Below are 15,834 nucleotides of genomic sequence, written 5' to 3'. Positions count from 1 at the left end.
CTCGTTTCTCTCATACTGTTGTCGCCATAAATATACCGTAATAGTAATTTTGTAAATCGTTAACGAGTTATGTAAATCATTTGCATACAGAAACATCGTTTTTGAATGCATGAAATATGTGCGCTGCCAAATTGTGGTTGGCGAGAAAGGGCGGAGCTAGTATATTTGATTCAATACAGAATCTTCCCTATATTTCAAATAGTTATAAAAATCCAATTGGATATTTTGGGAAACCTGAAATATCAAATGTGTTGTAGCACATGGAAAAGGCATGGTAAATGTGATAACTCGTGTGTACCTTTTGAATGTCGGGTAATGTTATTCGTCTGTATTTTACAGTTTGTGTCGGGCGCCATAAGACACCTAAATGTCTTTAGTTGTTAGTTTAGCATATCATCTATATGCTTATCACTATTGCACTGTTTTACAGTATGCCATACACGCCACCTTGCTTCTTTATTGCTGTATAAAGAATACAATTGAACGCAATACATATTGAATAAAATAAGTTTGCTTTATATAAATAATGCGAATATAAAGCACGGATACTCACATAATACGCATGCTATCGTTTTGTTGTTGCTCCCATTCACCAGTTTCGAAATCTTCGACCCATCATGCCCGACCGACATGCCCAATGCGGAAAGTTTTCTCGACATCGAGCTCTCAGGAAATTATATCAACTGTAATTTTTTGTATTTATTTTCGATGACATAACCGTGGCACTATTAACAGATTGCTTTCTAATGGATCAAAAAGTGAGAAGCTTAGTTGATAACATAAATGGCATGTAACTACGTTCATGGTGTTCGTCACTTGTCGAAGAAAGTGTTAATCTCTATGTTTGCAAAAGGAAATATTGTCGCTACGTTTATACAAAAGCCAGACCGTCACTTGACCTATTTGGCTCGGCTTTTTATTTTTGTTTTAAACATTACAATGGATTGAAATGTTTACAATATTTCTTGGAATGCAAATATTTTGCAGTCTGGGGAATGAGTGTTAACTAAGTCAAAAGACTGCAATGAAAAACTTTTCCAACGGCCGTGTTTTAAGTTTGTTTTCGAATTCTGGACGTCGGTGTTTTTCGTATTCGGTCAGCCAACATATATTATTGCCTTTCGTAACTCAAGTAAAGCACAAAACGATCACATATATATATATATATATATAGGAAGTTCACTGTAGAGTGAACTTTACTCATGTAGTCGTGTCTTAATTTCTCTGTCCACGTATGTATATATATATATATTATACTATTACTACTGTTTATTTTTTTAAAGTTCATATGGAGTCATTATTATCCATATAATCCAGCCCGATGAGTGAAATAGACTGGCAAAACCCGCACGTGCTGGGAATGATTTGGGTCATAGAAGCGGAACGACACGGGCTTAATACGGCTCGTTCTAAAGCGTTGAGAAGTGGTTTTCGACACGCGCCGACTAGGTAAATGTATTCGTCTGAACATTGAATGCAATTTGTAAAGTGACCTAACCTTCTTAATGCTACGCATATCGAGGATACTCACCTACTTTCACGTGCGTCGAGTGACTATAATTCGCACAAAATCTGTTAATCTGAATAAATTCCCTATCTAATGATGTTACACATATGTATAATTTCATGTGATTGTTATTTGAACATATTACTTGTTTTCGTATAAATGTGCGATACATTTATAATTGTACAATTGTAAGAAATATTGTCATTTGCCACATGGAATGCTTATGCCTATTACCTCTATTTGCATACACGATATATGATATTTCAGTATCTGGGTTCAATCAATTCATCATAGATTATTTTTATGATGAAATCACAAACTAATGACTTTCCATTACCTTGAACATGATTTATGGCGTCGGCGTATGTAACTGTACTCCTTCTGACATGTGTACAACTCAGAAGTATCTGGTCAACAGGTTACGAAATCTCCAATTAATTTTCATTATTTCCAATCGTCTTTTGATGCAAATTGTATTGCCTTGGGTCAAATGCCCAATTTTAAACATGCGGAACTAATCAATTTCCTGGCATCATTACCTGCAAAAGGAAGCAGTATTTCACTGGGTAAATTATTGAGAGTGGGATGTGCATTACAGTTACGTCGTCGTCGTCACCATCTTATGTATTTAGTCGACAATTATATTGTAAATAATTTAGCATTTCATAATTATATAGTATGCCACCGAATGCCATTTATCCTGAGCAAATTGTACATAGACCGCAAAGCATACAGTGTATTAATTATGTAATATATTTATATATAATTTATTCTGTATTCCCTATATATAATATATTCTGTATTCCCTAGTGGGTAACTGCTTTGTGACGGCCATTTTCGGTTTTAAGAATACTATAATATACTTTTATTACAAAGTAGCAAGGAAAATACAATAATAAAGACACATGTAGTATAAAACAAACATTCGTGTTTAAAAAGATATTGCTCTAAACTGGATTATTTTGTGTCACGACGTGAAACAAATTATTTGAATTTCTACACTCAATGTCGCATTACTGGTAATTCCCATTAATTATGCAGTTACAACTTTGTTTGTGTCATGTTTTATGCATGTGTCAAACTATATCCTGACATACTGAGTGCCCAGAGTTTGAATTCGAGATATAACATTGAAAACACACATCGAACAACCAAGTATATATAAATTCAGGGCTGATAGGTTAGGATTCGTCTTGTAATTGCTTACCGCAGTCCACTAAATAAATACATTTATATGCATTACTGGTGATACAGTGTACCTGATCAAGTGATAGTAATGCAATGAATCCGCCATCGATAGCTTCCGGCAATTGATTAACTTTCATCGAAATTCCAATTGAATATGTCGTCTGTCCTATATAACCTGCCGAGAGATCGTTCCCACAGCTGCAACAAAACGCAGAGCAAAGCTAAATTTAGATTTGACAATTTGACGATCGATAGGCAAAACGCGTTAATACCTTTTAATATGCAACCTCATATGCAACTAGCAGCTTTGCAGATATAAATACGATATTCCGAATATAATAAAATGTATAACGTAATTCTTTTATCCATACAAGAGATGCAGGTGGCAACGAAGGGAACACATGAATTATGACCAATTTATTGTAGGATGATTTTCTTGTCAAACTAAATGAATAAAATGCACAAACTACCGTAAATGCTATCAAATACAATCTTCTCGCTACATAATACGCTCCTGCTGTTCAAATTACAGCCTAAACAACCACATACAAACAACCATATCTGGGGGTAACTAGCATGGTTACAAAACGCAAGAAGATGTAGAGGTACTCAAATTTGTTTGAGCCACATGGTTTCGCCATCTTGTTATTTCATGGGATAATATTCAACATTTCCGACTCGATTTGGGTCATTGCTATAAATTTCATTCTTCTAACACTCTATGGTGGAAACTCTAATCCTAGCTAAGGGGAATTCTGAGAAACATGAGAAATAATCAACACAAACAAATATATAGGAAGTTAAAATTAACATTTATTAAAAATCAGGCAACTTATTCACAACGAAAACATATTTTAATTGGATAATATCATATAAAATGTAACTTATCCAAAAACTAAATATTCGGCAGACTTGTAATCATCCGGTTGGGTCAATGTGAAGTTCCTGGTCTGAAAAGGGCTTGATCGAATACGACTGAATTCCCCTTATGCCCTGGTCACATCGCGTTATACCAATTGGTACAATGAGGCTTTATATCATTGGCATTGCATAATAAAAAAACAAACAAACATTGGAGAGACTACAAATATAAACAAACAAACATTAGAGATATTTTTGCTTCCATATTTTTGCATTCACGTTGACCTTGATTTATTTTTTGCTGTCTTTTGTTTTTACAGTATTTCGAAATGCGATTAAGATTATACTTATTTTAAATCCACATACTTATATGGCAACTGACGCAGTCACTGAAACCTATGTTATACATATAACTTATACTCATCATCAATACATCAGAATACAGAGCTGCGGTAAGTCAGAGAATTTATTTACTTTAAGTTGTATCAACTTTAAATTAACAGAATGTAATGTTGATCGTTTATTCCAGTATCATCTACATGCAATACTACTTTTAATGATGTTCGTTTAGGTCATTGAGTCTGCATAATTTATTTTGTTGCTTTCTTTGTACGTTAAGAAATAGTTATGTTGTAAGTGTTCTAATATTCATAAATTACCTATTATTAGTACAACAGTTTAATGGTCTATGCTGTGTACTCTAATAGATGGTATAATAGATGAAAGCTTTCACTCAAGTATCATAATCAATAACAAAAGAACACCTACTGATTTTATGCGAGTGCCTAACCAGAGTTATTATTTATTTTAAGACTACATCAATCATTCCTTCAAACATTCAATTTATTGCAATATACCCCATTCAAAGGACGGCGATGTATCGTGATGTTCTAACTTTATATTAACGTACAGTAATTCTAAATTATTGTTGGTCGAGTGAATTATAAATTATCCACGTTAACAATTATCGTTGCATTGAACCCTGCATTATCTACAACTATGTGACAGTATTTTATTCTTAAAAATAGTAAACATTGTTCACATATTTAATTTGTTACATTTACATCAATTACATGTATTTAAAAACGTTTATTACGGTAAAGCAGACACATACTGATATTTCAACGCATGTTCCTGGTAGAGTATTGTAACCTGTCTGTATACTTTATGTTGTCTTTATACAAAGCGTAATTAACAACGTAATTAGGTAAACATATATAACATGGATATTTATAATAGTAAACAGATAATAATAGAGTATTTATTTATTTATTTATTTATTTATTTATTTATTTATTTATTTATTTATTTATTTATTTATTTATTTATTTATTTATTTATTTATTTTAAATAAATAAATAAATGGTTTAGTTAGTAAATAAATAAGTTAGTTTCCTAAACATTGCTCTACAGTGCCATGCTTTATTCAATGTTAATAGTAATGTCTTTTACCTGGCAAATCCAGTTATCTGGAGCGGTATATAATTATATTAGAGGGTTTGAGTTGGACTGTTTTTAAATGTCAGAAAAACATAAGAGTTAGATGCGTTTCACCAATTACAGACGGCGTTCATTTTATTAATCAAATTCGACAACATGCATGGACGACATCTATCAGTTAAGTATGAGTTATAGGAAACAATATTCAGCTTAACCAGTATTTCTTATTTTATACCACAATGTTGAACTTCATCAAAATTGATCATTTAGATACCCTTAAGATAATTTAAAATACCACGCGATCTTTTGAAGTCAGAAGAGCGGAACAATAATTATTATCTGAAAGTCAAGTTATTATGCAAACTGAACAAACACGAGTAGTGATAGTATCACTGTAAATGTTTGACTTGTTAGTATTACGTGTTGGTGTTGTTATAATCTGTTTTAGTTTGAAGTATGAGGACGAATTATCATCGTCTTTTTTAATTATTTATATTTTTAACACCGATATTGTGTCTCCATTCAGAATCCACCCACCTCAAATCTACTGATAAAGTCATCAATACGCATGTGTGGTGGCCAATAAATATTTCCAATAATAAATTGCTTACTGTCATTGTTAATCTGAACTCACAATGACTTCTAATACAAACTGTGACCCTCTATCATTGTACCCAATGCAAATAGGTTGGCCAATAAAACACATTAAACACCATAAATGTGACTGGAAATATTATTCGGCTGTAGTAATCAATTTGTTCAGGTCTTAATTCGCACAAAAACAGGCAACTTCTTTCAGAACCATAAGATAATTCAGTGATTGTGTTGCCAGCTCCTCTAAGCGAAGATTCAGCAGGATTTAGCTGTTCTTGTTCATCTCTATTTCCAGTGTTAGCCTACATTGAATATATAGTAATATAGATATAATTCAAACGAAATTGACATAGTGAAATATAACTACTAAGATATCATTACGTCTGATTTGTTTCTGCTTGGAAGTAAATCACGATACTTACAAAATTGCTTTGTTTGTCTTTAAGAGAATTGATCATCTCAAATGATCTTTGTCTTCGTCGACTTTGCCTATTAATTCGTAAACTAATGTAGTTGACAGCGGCGTATTCTACTAGCGCAGCGAATACAAAAACGAGACATGCTGACATCCACACGTCGATTGCCTGAAACAGAAGACACGATGACTTCATCTTAACATTACTGACATTCCCATGATATAATAAAACAGATTATACAATTAATATTTTTGAACGTTTGACCTTGTTGAATGTGATATATTGTTGTTCAATACAATATACGTATATGGTTACTGGTACTTGCTAAATATGTATTTACCCTGTTTGGGACTTGATTCACATTTTACCTTGAGATGTGCTATTTTTGGCATCGTTCCCTGAATTCCATTCATCTGTGTACACAACGTCAGCAAAGCGGTCATTACGAGTGAAACACGAGCTGGTTCGGAGTTTGGGTTGATCCAAAATGAAAACCATGACAACACGACAATCAGTAAGCTTGGAAGGTAATTTGACATTATATACATCTCTTTCTGTCTTTGTAATCTGAATGTCGCAGTAAGGTATGAGAAACTACCTGTAAAAATATGACATATCATGTGTATCCTCGGATAGAATGACAGGTGGCATATATTAAATGTTGTTTTTATTATATTTCTAGACGTGACGTTTGTGAGAGTAAATTATATTTTGCAGTTGAATTGGGTTTATCAATCAGTAAATTACTGTACATATTGTACATGCAGTCATTGATGACCGTTTTACACTCAATAACAAAATCAAGATATAAATATAACTGCAAGCAGCAATGTGGTGATTCAAGTCAGAGCAATAGCTATATATTTATGTTGTTTATTAAATATAGTGTCCAACACACCAATTATGTGTTGGGTGTCAGAAAATACATCACTACCTGAATAATTGCCACATTATACAAAGTATCAAGCAACATCAAAATATGTAGCAGGAATCAAGTCATACACTTGGTATAATTAATAAATGCAAGAGCAGACCCATTCGTTGCAATTGTTGTTTAAGTTTTATTCTGTGAATGGGCTACCAACAATTACTGAAAGTTGTCATATCATATACATGAATCACAAAATAAAGGTCAGTATACATATGAAAGATTTTTCACCCAATCATGTTGATACACCACACCCAATATATTGTTAAGTTACTTTATAGAATGCTTACAGATAGACATAATCTTATGTCGACTTCTGCCATATTTGTATGTCTATCTTCATCCAGGTACCTTCTTCGCTAATAACTTGTCAAGGGAGCACGGTGTAATGCGGCAATATGCATGAACTGATTAGTTTGCCAGGTTTGCATTCACTAGTTGACGATTTTATAGAAAACTCGGATTGAGGAAAACTAGGATTTTGTTGCGATTTTAGTCATGATTGCTATGCATTTCGCCTGTGAGTACTTTGACACATTGTCGCATACGACTTATTTACCACTTCCGTGTCACTAAGAATGTTCTAGAAACGTACTGTGTCTGGGTGGAATATTCTAGATTTTGTTTAGGAACTGGTTGAATAGGTAATATAACACTGTAGGAGGCAATAGAAGGTAATGGAACATTCTAGAAATTTGTAGTAAGTGCCAGACTCATTATGTATGCTGATGTAATGGTCTATTTATAGACACCTATATATAGGGGAGTTGTTTAACACTGAGTTCAGATCGGAGATCTCGTTGTATTGTATTGGAGTTTAAGTATCTAGTTATTGGAGTAGTGGAGTTTTACCGCGTTATTGTACTTGATGTTTTCAGAGTATAATAATACCAGTACCAGTTGAAACCTCATCTGTTGGCTCCGTGTTCGTTTTTTATCGTCGCCGCCAGGGAAGTCTTTCTGTTACTGTTGCCATTTTGGTATTTGAACCATCACACCTGTACTATACCAATTACGGTAATATTACGTTGCGTGTGACACACATTCGATCCGAAATTGCGAAATTTATTTACGTGAATAACTTTCTGTCGACTTAAAAATCAAGGCTTAACAATGAGCTCTTCAGGTCACTAAATCTGTGTGTCCACCTTTGTTGGCGTGAACATTTTTATAATCACTCACAAATTCAAAGGTGCTTACAATGTGAACTTATTGATATACTATGGTGTCATTTGATTTGATCATGAACTTATAACAACAAATCTTAAAACTTATGCCATAATTACCTGTTGTGTAGTTTCTTGTGATCGGGTTTTTGACTATTGTTGCATCAACAAACTCAAATTGTGGTGATGATATTCCTTTAGGAACTGCAAAGGCTTCAAGATCATCGTCTTCTGCTGCCCATTGCAGAATCACGTCATCAGTTGTATAAGCAACTTTACAAAAGAAACGTATTAATTGCAATAGTATCTAAAAGTTTACAAACTAAATTCAAACTAAAACAAGCAAACGATTGTACTACAATGCATTTTTGAGTTTATATGCTAGTTGTTTGAGAAACTCGCATAATCTTTCCAAATTTAATATATATCATGTGTGTATTTTTGCTCTGAACTACCTTGCGAGATGCTACAAAGTGTAACTTCGTAACATTTATTACCGGAATATGCATGGGCCCAAGACTGGGCTGACATTTATATACCTAGTTCTCAGATATTGTTCTACATGGAATTATGGTTCAATGAAAACATTTTAGTGACTAACTTTTTGGCAGACTGGAGGATGCAGAGACTTAGTCCGGATAGACAGTGGATCTAATTGTTCTTTAAAGCGTTGTTCAGAATATGAAATCAATGTTGAAATGGTATATGTCAAACTATATTTACTAGGAAACAATGTGCACTTGTATATTATACATTGTGAGCATATTTTACTGGTTCCTTACAGTTCACAACTCAATGAGCCTGAATGAATGTATTTGTATGTAGATCTGAAGATAGTTACAATAAACCACAATCAATAGATGATCATACTTTTGTGTGGGAGCATTAGTGTATCACTGTGTCAGTGTAACAACATGTAATGAACATTTTTAGATCTCTAATTTAGTTTTTTGAAAACATACAAGCATTTTGTTTAGATCCAACTGTAAATTTCACTCACAAATTATATATCTATGGGATATTGGTATCACATTGCTACATCATATCTATACAAATGAAGACGTTTCACAGTATGGGTTTGTTGGTGCAAGACGTAATTTTCAGACAAAAATAAGGCCAAAGTTTGTAGAGAATGAAACAAGTGTAATAAATTGTAGAAAAAATCAAACACGCGTCAATCTAAAAACAATTTGAAATCTAAATACATTCCAAACATAGTTGAAGATCAAGAAGTGTATAATCTACATGTAATTGCTGTACAGTTTTAAAAAGTTTTTGACTCAGTTTTCGCCCAAGACGATGAAGTAACTGACTGTCTACATTATTGGTTCTATATTTTCAATGATTTTACAGAAATTTTCTAACATGCATATCTTGTGCAGTTTTAAATGTTGCAATCTGTATGAAATTGTAAATTACAATATCTTTGCACTTTATTATATATCAGACCTCATGCATTACTCTTTATTATTGACAATTTTGGACTACAACAATTATTCAATAGTTGTCTAAAATTTAGTCAAATGTGGATTTAGGTTGCAAAGTTGATTATTATTACACATACATGTTATGAGTCAGTTGAAATTATCTACATGTATATTAGGTTGACATTGAATCCACATACCAATAAACCCTTCATTTGTCGATGTAAGTGCTTGTTTATATTGTCATTGTAATGAAGTTTTGAACTAGAATTGGGGTTCTTGTTAAATTCTTATCATTATGATGTTTTCCTAATTAATATTTTCAAAATTTAGCGCTCAATATGTATTACTACTGTGTATTGCATGTATATGCCACTTTGCATGTCTTCACTCAACGGTGTTACCTGAACCAATGTATCATCAGTCAGTATCTGACTTTCATATATAAATATACTAATAAAAGTATTACATACAACTTTCAATCTCCATTTTGCATTCCTGTTCATCCATTGGGAAACGCTCTAGTCGCATCATACAGGTTAAAGTTATAGTGAACCTGTTAAAATAAATATAACATTTGGAGGCAGTATGGTGATCATTATTTTGCTTTTTTTTCATCTCTCATATATAAGTGTATTCAATGTACTATGTTGATTGACTCATTCAAGATGAAATACATTCAAACAGGACAGCCATACCTTGCACTGTGTAGCACAGTCCCATCAGGATAAATACGTAAAAGTATATTCTCTGTTGTCAGTTTATGAAAGTGTCCAGACTTCTCATCTGGAAAAAAGAGTGGTGGTATCCAAACTTCTCTAACCCCATCGGAATGAAATGTCAGTATGTGATTAGCGGCATCATAGTATCGTAGTCGTGAATCGTTCCATCGTGTGCGAAGAAATAATGTAACAGTGTAATCCTAATGAATAACCAAATAAAAATACTTATATGAACGCGACTCCAGATGAGATTGCTTGAAGCAAAATTCGGACTATTTGAAATTTAGTAAAGTGTCGTGAATAAATATAATAATAATAATACACTGTGTTTCTATTGGAGTTAGAGCAAAAAACAAGCCTACCCATGCGCTAAACTGGCTTATAACTTATTTTACATGCATCATCAATGTTATGCGTAGTTCCAAACATCTGATAAATTTAATGTGGTTTAGATATGGTTTAATTGGAAAGTGCAATATATGTATTGTGTATACTTGTCGCACAGCACGCAAACATGTGATTGACTCATCTTATTGAGATATAATGTATTGACGTTGGTATGTTATTTCAGGATTTCTTGTTAGTATATCATATTTACTCACCATTTCCGTTCCTGCTGTTGCGTGGAAGCTATTAATATGCACGCTGGTTGTTACAACAACTGCTGCTCCTGGATATGTGTGAATAAAATGTAAGTATGCAGTTATATTCTCTCGCAAATCTCATCACGTACATTAACTGGAATTGTTTTATATATGTCTCGAGATTTGAGACACGTATTGGTCATCTGTTTAATTCGTTTAAAAGATTCCTCTCATTAGTAAATAGCGCCCTCACTCAACAATATTTAGAATGAGTGGTTGGTCAAAAATTTGATGAGTCAGGTGCATCTATTGGCTAAGCTTGTTGTACATAGATGCAAATGAGTATATGAACCATTAATGCTGTAGGGTGTACTGGGAGGGGTGGAGGATTTCATGTTTGTAATGACTGGTTGTAATGCGGTATCTCGTTATTTTCAAGATGCAGCCTGATATGTGTTGCTTTCTTGGTTGTTCAACTGTGGCTAAAATTTGTGTGGTGAGTGGAAGATGTATTTGTTGAGTCATTGTTTAGACACCCTGCAGCTAGAAATGGTATGGTCCAAATCCAAATTCGATATGGCGGTGTTGAATATCTGTGCGATATGGCAGTGTCGTCTAAAAACCACGTATCGAAATGATTTCTGTTTATTTATTTACTGTTGTAGATCCTGAGAACTAGACTTTGAATATAATGTCGGGAATAAATGGTTTTCTGAACAAGCTTTATTAATTATTGCTGGCAATATTCCAGTATGAATTGGGAGTAAACTGTGACACCAAATCTAGTTGTATTGTTATGCTTCTAAAATATTTTTTTTAAATAAAATAAATTAAATATAAATATTATGTGTATTTTTGTATGTGGAAACATGGCTGGCCCACTCAAAAATATAAAGAAGTGAGGTCTGCAGTCCTTTTTTTATATTTTTATTTGTGAAAAAAACTGGTATTTTACAGAGTGTAAACAATAAAACACTCACAGTTCAAGGCTAGTTCACCAACATGTATATTCTCTTGCTTGAGTGTGAAAGTACATGGTTTAGTGACTACTTCTTATATTTTTAAAATTTAGAATTTCTTTTATTTGGGAAGGTTCTTCAATAAAAATAGAACAGATATATATATATTATGTTAATTAGATTACAACATTGAGCAAGGGTCAGAATAAATTTTGATTTTACTCTCTGCTTCTAATTACTTCATATACAAAAAACATTCTCCGTACACAATTTATGATTAAAAAAGGAATGTGCATATTTATTATGCAATGCGTGAATTCAGTACATTTGTCCGAGGTGGTTAAACTTTGGTAATATTTAGTCACCAAGTTGGCATCCCGATATTTTGGGAGGTCAATCCTAGACACAAGTTTTATGTAGTTCAACTATGATACTGTTTGACATAACTCACACACGTGCGTAACACTGCTCGTAAAACCGAACATTAATGTATAAAAGTACAAGGACTTGAGAAAACAAACCAAATTCAGAGTGAAGCATTATTTTGCTTGAAAAGCACTGGATTGTTATGTATAAAATAGGGTAATTGTTAGTGTGAAAATATAGATATATATTTAGATGCCCTTACTTCACCACTGGATCCGTTTTTGGTAGACATACAGTGGCATGGCAGTAAATTAAGTTCTCGTTTTGCAAGTTTCTATGTTCGCTATAAACCTGTCGCATATATTTGAATTGCAGATGAATCTCATGCTAGTAAACATGAATTAATTTGTGAAATCGATACCTCATTAAACAAAACATCTGATGTCCGTTACTATCCCATTCTGTGTGACTTTAACACTCTAATCACGATATTATATATCACCGACACGATCATTGATAACATGACTTAACACTTTTCAGACTACTTTTCGAGTATAAACAATTTTCGCCAAATATCATTCTCTTAACCCAAATTCTCAATCACCTCCTATTTTTTGCTTATATCATTTTTATTTATATTTTATTTATTTATACAATTTTTTTTCATTTTTAGCTTATGACATAAAATTTGTTCTCATATCGTTATTTAATTTTTTGCAACAAAGTATTTGTCCTGATTAGTATTGTAACTACATGTATACTGAGCAAATGACTTTGAAATAGTATTCTTCATACAACGATACACATGACTATTTATATGCATCAAAGCATTCATTGCTATGTTCCTGAAAAAAAGTCGATGCATTTTATTGAGATGTGACTGTACCCACACACAATAGACTATTATGCTAAATAAGACGTATCATTAGATCGATAAATTGCATTGACCGGCTGCTTTAGTAATTCCATTCCTTGTATAGGCTGCATCTATTACTGTAACGCTGAATAATGTGACAGTCATTGTTTATGTCAGTTTTTAAATGGTAATAAACAATAAATGGAATTATTTCATTTCAATTTATTTTATTTTATTTTTTACGATTGAGCATAACTTTTAATTGATGTTAGCAGACACAAAATTAGAACTATGCTACCTGCATTTTTACGAGAGCAATTAACGTAATAGGTGGATCAATACATATACATATGTATTATATTGTTCCACTGTGATACGTATGTTTTCACAGATATATTTTCTACGCCAATGTTTATATATTTTCAGAAAGAATACTCTAGACTAGTAAGTAGATTGGTTATTTTATGTTTAATATGTCTAGTATAATTTGAGTACAATATCATATGCGAAATATCGACATGTAGTCTAAGATGCTCATCTGTTTATTCGATATTCGAAGTCAATGCGAGATACTTTCAATATTTACCCTGACTGGCTAACCTATATTAGTATCTACCAGTTTGGCCAATCAGATAGCAGTTTAATTGTTGGCAAGTTTTTTTGTCCTATCATACTCTGTCTTATACAGATGTCTCGATTCAACTGCCAAATTATCACGATTGTTTTTTTTTAATATAACGTGTAAATAATAACTGTAGTCTGATGAAAACAGTCTAGAATTAACTTGTATATTTTTGACGATGAATGTATTTTTTGAAGACAACACTAATGAATATTTAATGTATACTTAATGTGCACGTTATTGTTCCCATTGATGTCAACACATGACCTTTGCATAAAACGATTACGAAGTAGCAAATTTTTTAAACTTACCGTGGAAATTTGGTCTGAATTTTTTATCATAGTCGGCTCCTACCACATTGCTCAAATTCGTTATTTCCGGTTCCTTTGCGGGGTCCATCGCCACAGGTGATTTGACATCATCTTCCATTCGTGTCATGTGACTATGTAAAACAAAATATTGACATCCACAACATTTGAATTTATACTCGAATAACGAAAACATGAAGGGAACAGTAATGTGATAGACGTAGACGAAATATATGGGTATACATATACGCTGTATTGTGTCTGTTAAAAGTTCATTCATTCACTCAAACTTTCTCGGTAGTATATACCTGCTGCGTGTGGATGGGTGCGTGGGTGCAGTCGTTTCAATGTACAGAGAGTTTTTGAGTTTATTTAAAACTACCTTAGCCATATCGATAAAATAGTCGCAAGCCTGAAACCATGCGTAGATGGTATACCAACAAAAATGTGAATATTAAGTTGCAGGATTGGGTATAGATTTGAATGTAATTTGATATATTTACGAGAACCTACAAGGAGTTTTCATTAACCTTCTGATACACGATATTTTTTTGTCTGAATTTGTTACATAAAAATAGGGATAATTTGATCAAATTACGTTTTCATAATTACTGCAGGAAATTACGACATTGTTCCAGGGTCGTTATAATACAACGAAACATTAGTTAACGTGCATTGTATCAGTCTTTACATCTTTCACAATGTAACTAGTGCGTTTCAAAACGCAAAGTGGGCTGCTTGGTTTAGGCTGAACCTCATTTTGCAAAGAATGCAGAATTTCGTGCATACTAAATCTCAAATCGTATTAATATATTTAAACTATGTCGCTTTTCATAGACGTGAGAAAGGAAGAACAAACATAATTCACTAGTAATGTTCAGTGCATTAATTTGATTACATCAGTTTACTCTATGTATGGAAATAGCAGCCACAAAGAAAGCAGAAGACAAACAGAAATATTCATTTCATTTCAGAGAATATTTAAGTGAGATAAATGTAACAATTCTAGTAATACGATATGAAATGTGTGTTATTATTTCGAATAATTACTACTGTTTTTGCACATACATGTCGAGATATGTTAGTGAATGTGTCAACAAACTACAGATTGGTCTTGTGATTTTGATTTGCCAAAGATCATGTAATAGATTCAGGCGAACAGTGAACAAAATGAACGTCTGCGATGATTGCTTATTTTAGTTCAGTTATACTATCTTGTTTTCTGTCATCACGCAAGTCGGATGTCGCGTTTCAGATATAGTCAGGCCGACATCGCATATGTCTACTGCAGACAGAATAATTGCTGTGACAGTTAACACCGTCTTTATAAGCCGCACTGCACTGTCTAAAGAAATGCGGAATTCCACGATAAGAAACATGATTCATGAATAGGTAAGACACTCATGTTATATTCATTAACTATATCACTCAAAAAAGAAGTTATTTCGGGAATGACGAATGTAGCAAAGTATTACGTTGCCATGGTAATCGACGCATAGTCAGAACAACTGTGTACTGTCTGAGTGCACTCATTTTCTCAATTCAACCGCTTTGTGTATGAAGTCTGAACTGGGCAAAGTAGTTAAAATCATTGACACGTTCTCACTTTGAGCATTGTTTGCTAATATGTCGCACATCTTGAAAATATCGCGTAAGCATTCCATCCACTAATTGCATAGTGATTTTAATAATTACTGATTACTCATGGATACATAACAAAACACATAATTTACGCATTACATTGTTCTTTAAATATGAGTATTTGACTAAGGAAGTTAAAATAAGTTTCAAAATGTGTAGTGTCTTCAACAAGTCATCTATAAAATCGATATAATTAAACTTAATTTTACTTAGTTACTTATTTTTTTTTTCCAATAAAAAAAAACATCGCAA

At 32.9% G+C, this 15,834-nt stretch overlaps 1 protein-coding gene across 1 annotated transcript; it reads right to left on the bottom strand.

The window, feature by feature from the left end:
• Positions 1-5,661: 5,661 nt before the first annotated feature.
• On the bottom strand, positions 5,662-14,332 carry LOC144355621 (glycine receptor subunit alpha-2-like). The gene is made up of 9 exons (XM_078010683.1): positions 14,250-14,332; positions 13,945-14,075; positions 10,849-10,916; positions 10,223-10,446; positions 9,998-10,080; positions 8,221-8,373; positions 6,375-6,604; positions 6,021-6,174; positions 5,662-5,831 (listed from the first exon to the last, which is right to left on the bottom strand). The coding sequence occupies exons 1-9, from the start codon at positions 14,330-14,332 to the stop codon at positions 5,662-5,664; spliced, it is 1,296 nt and encodes a 431-aa protein (XP_077866809.1).
• Positions 14,333-15,834: the final 1,502 nt, after the last annotated feature.

Source organism: Saccoglossus kowalevskii, chromosome 14 (assembly GCF_978046115.1).
Source record: "Saccoglossus kowalevskii chromosome 14, keSacKowa6.1, whole genome shotgun sequence".
Taxonomy (NCBI): Eukaryota; Metazoa; Hemichordata; class Enteropneusta; family Harrimaniidae; genus Saccoglossus; species Saccoglossus kowalevskii.
Note: the sequence above shows the minus strand (reverse complement) of the source record. Positions and strands in the feature narration are given on the sequence as shown.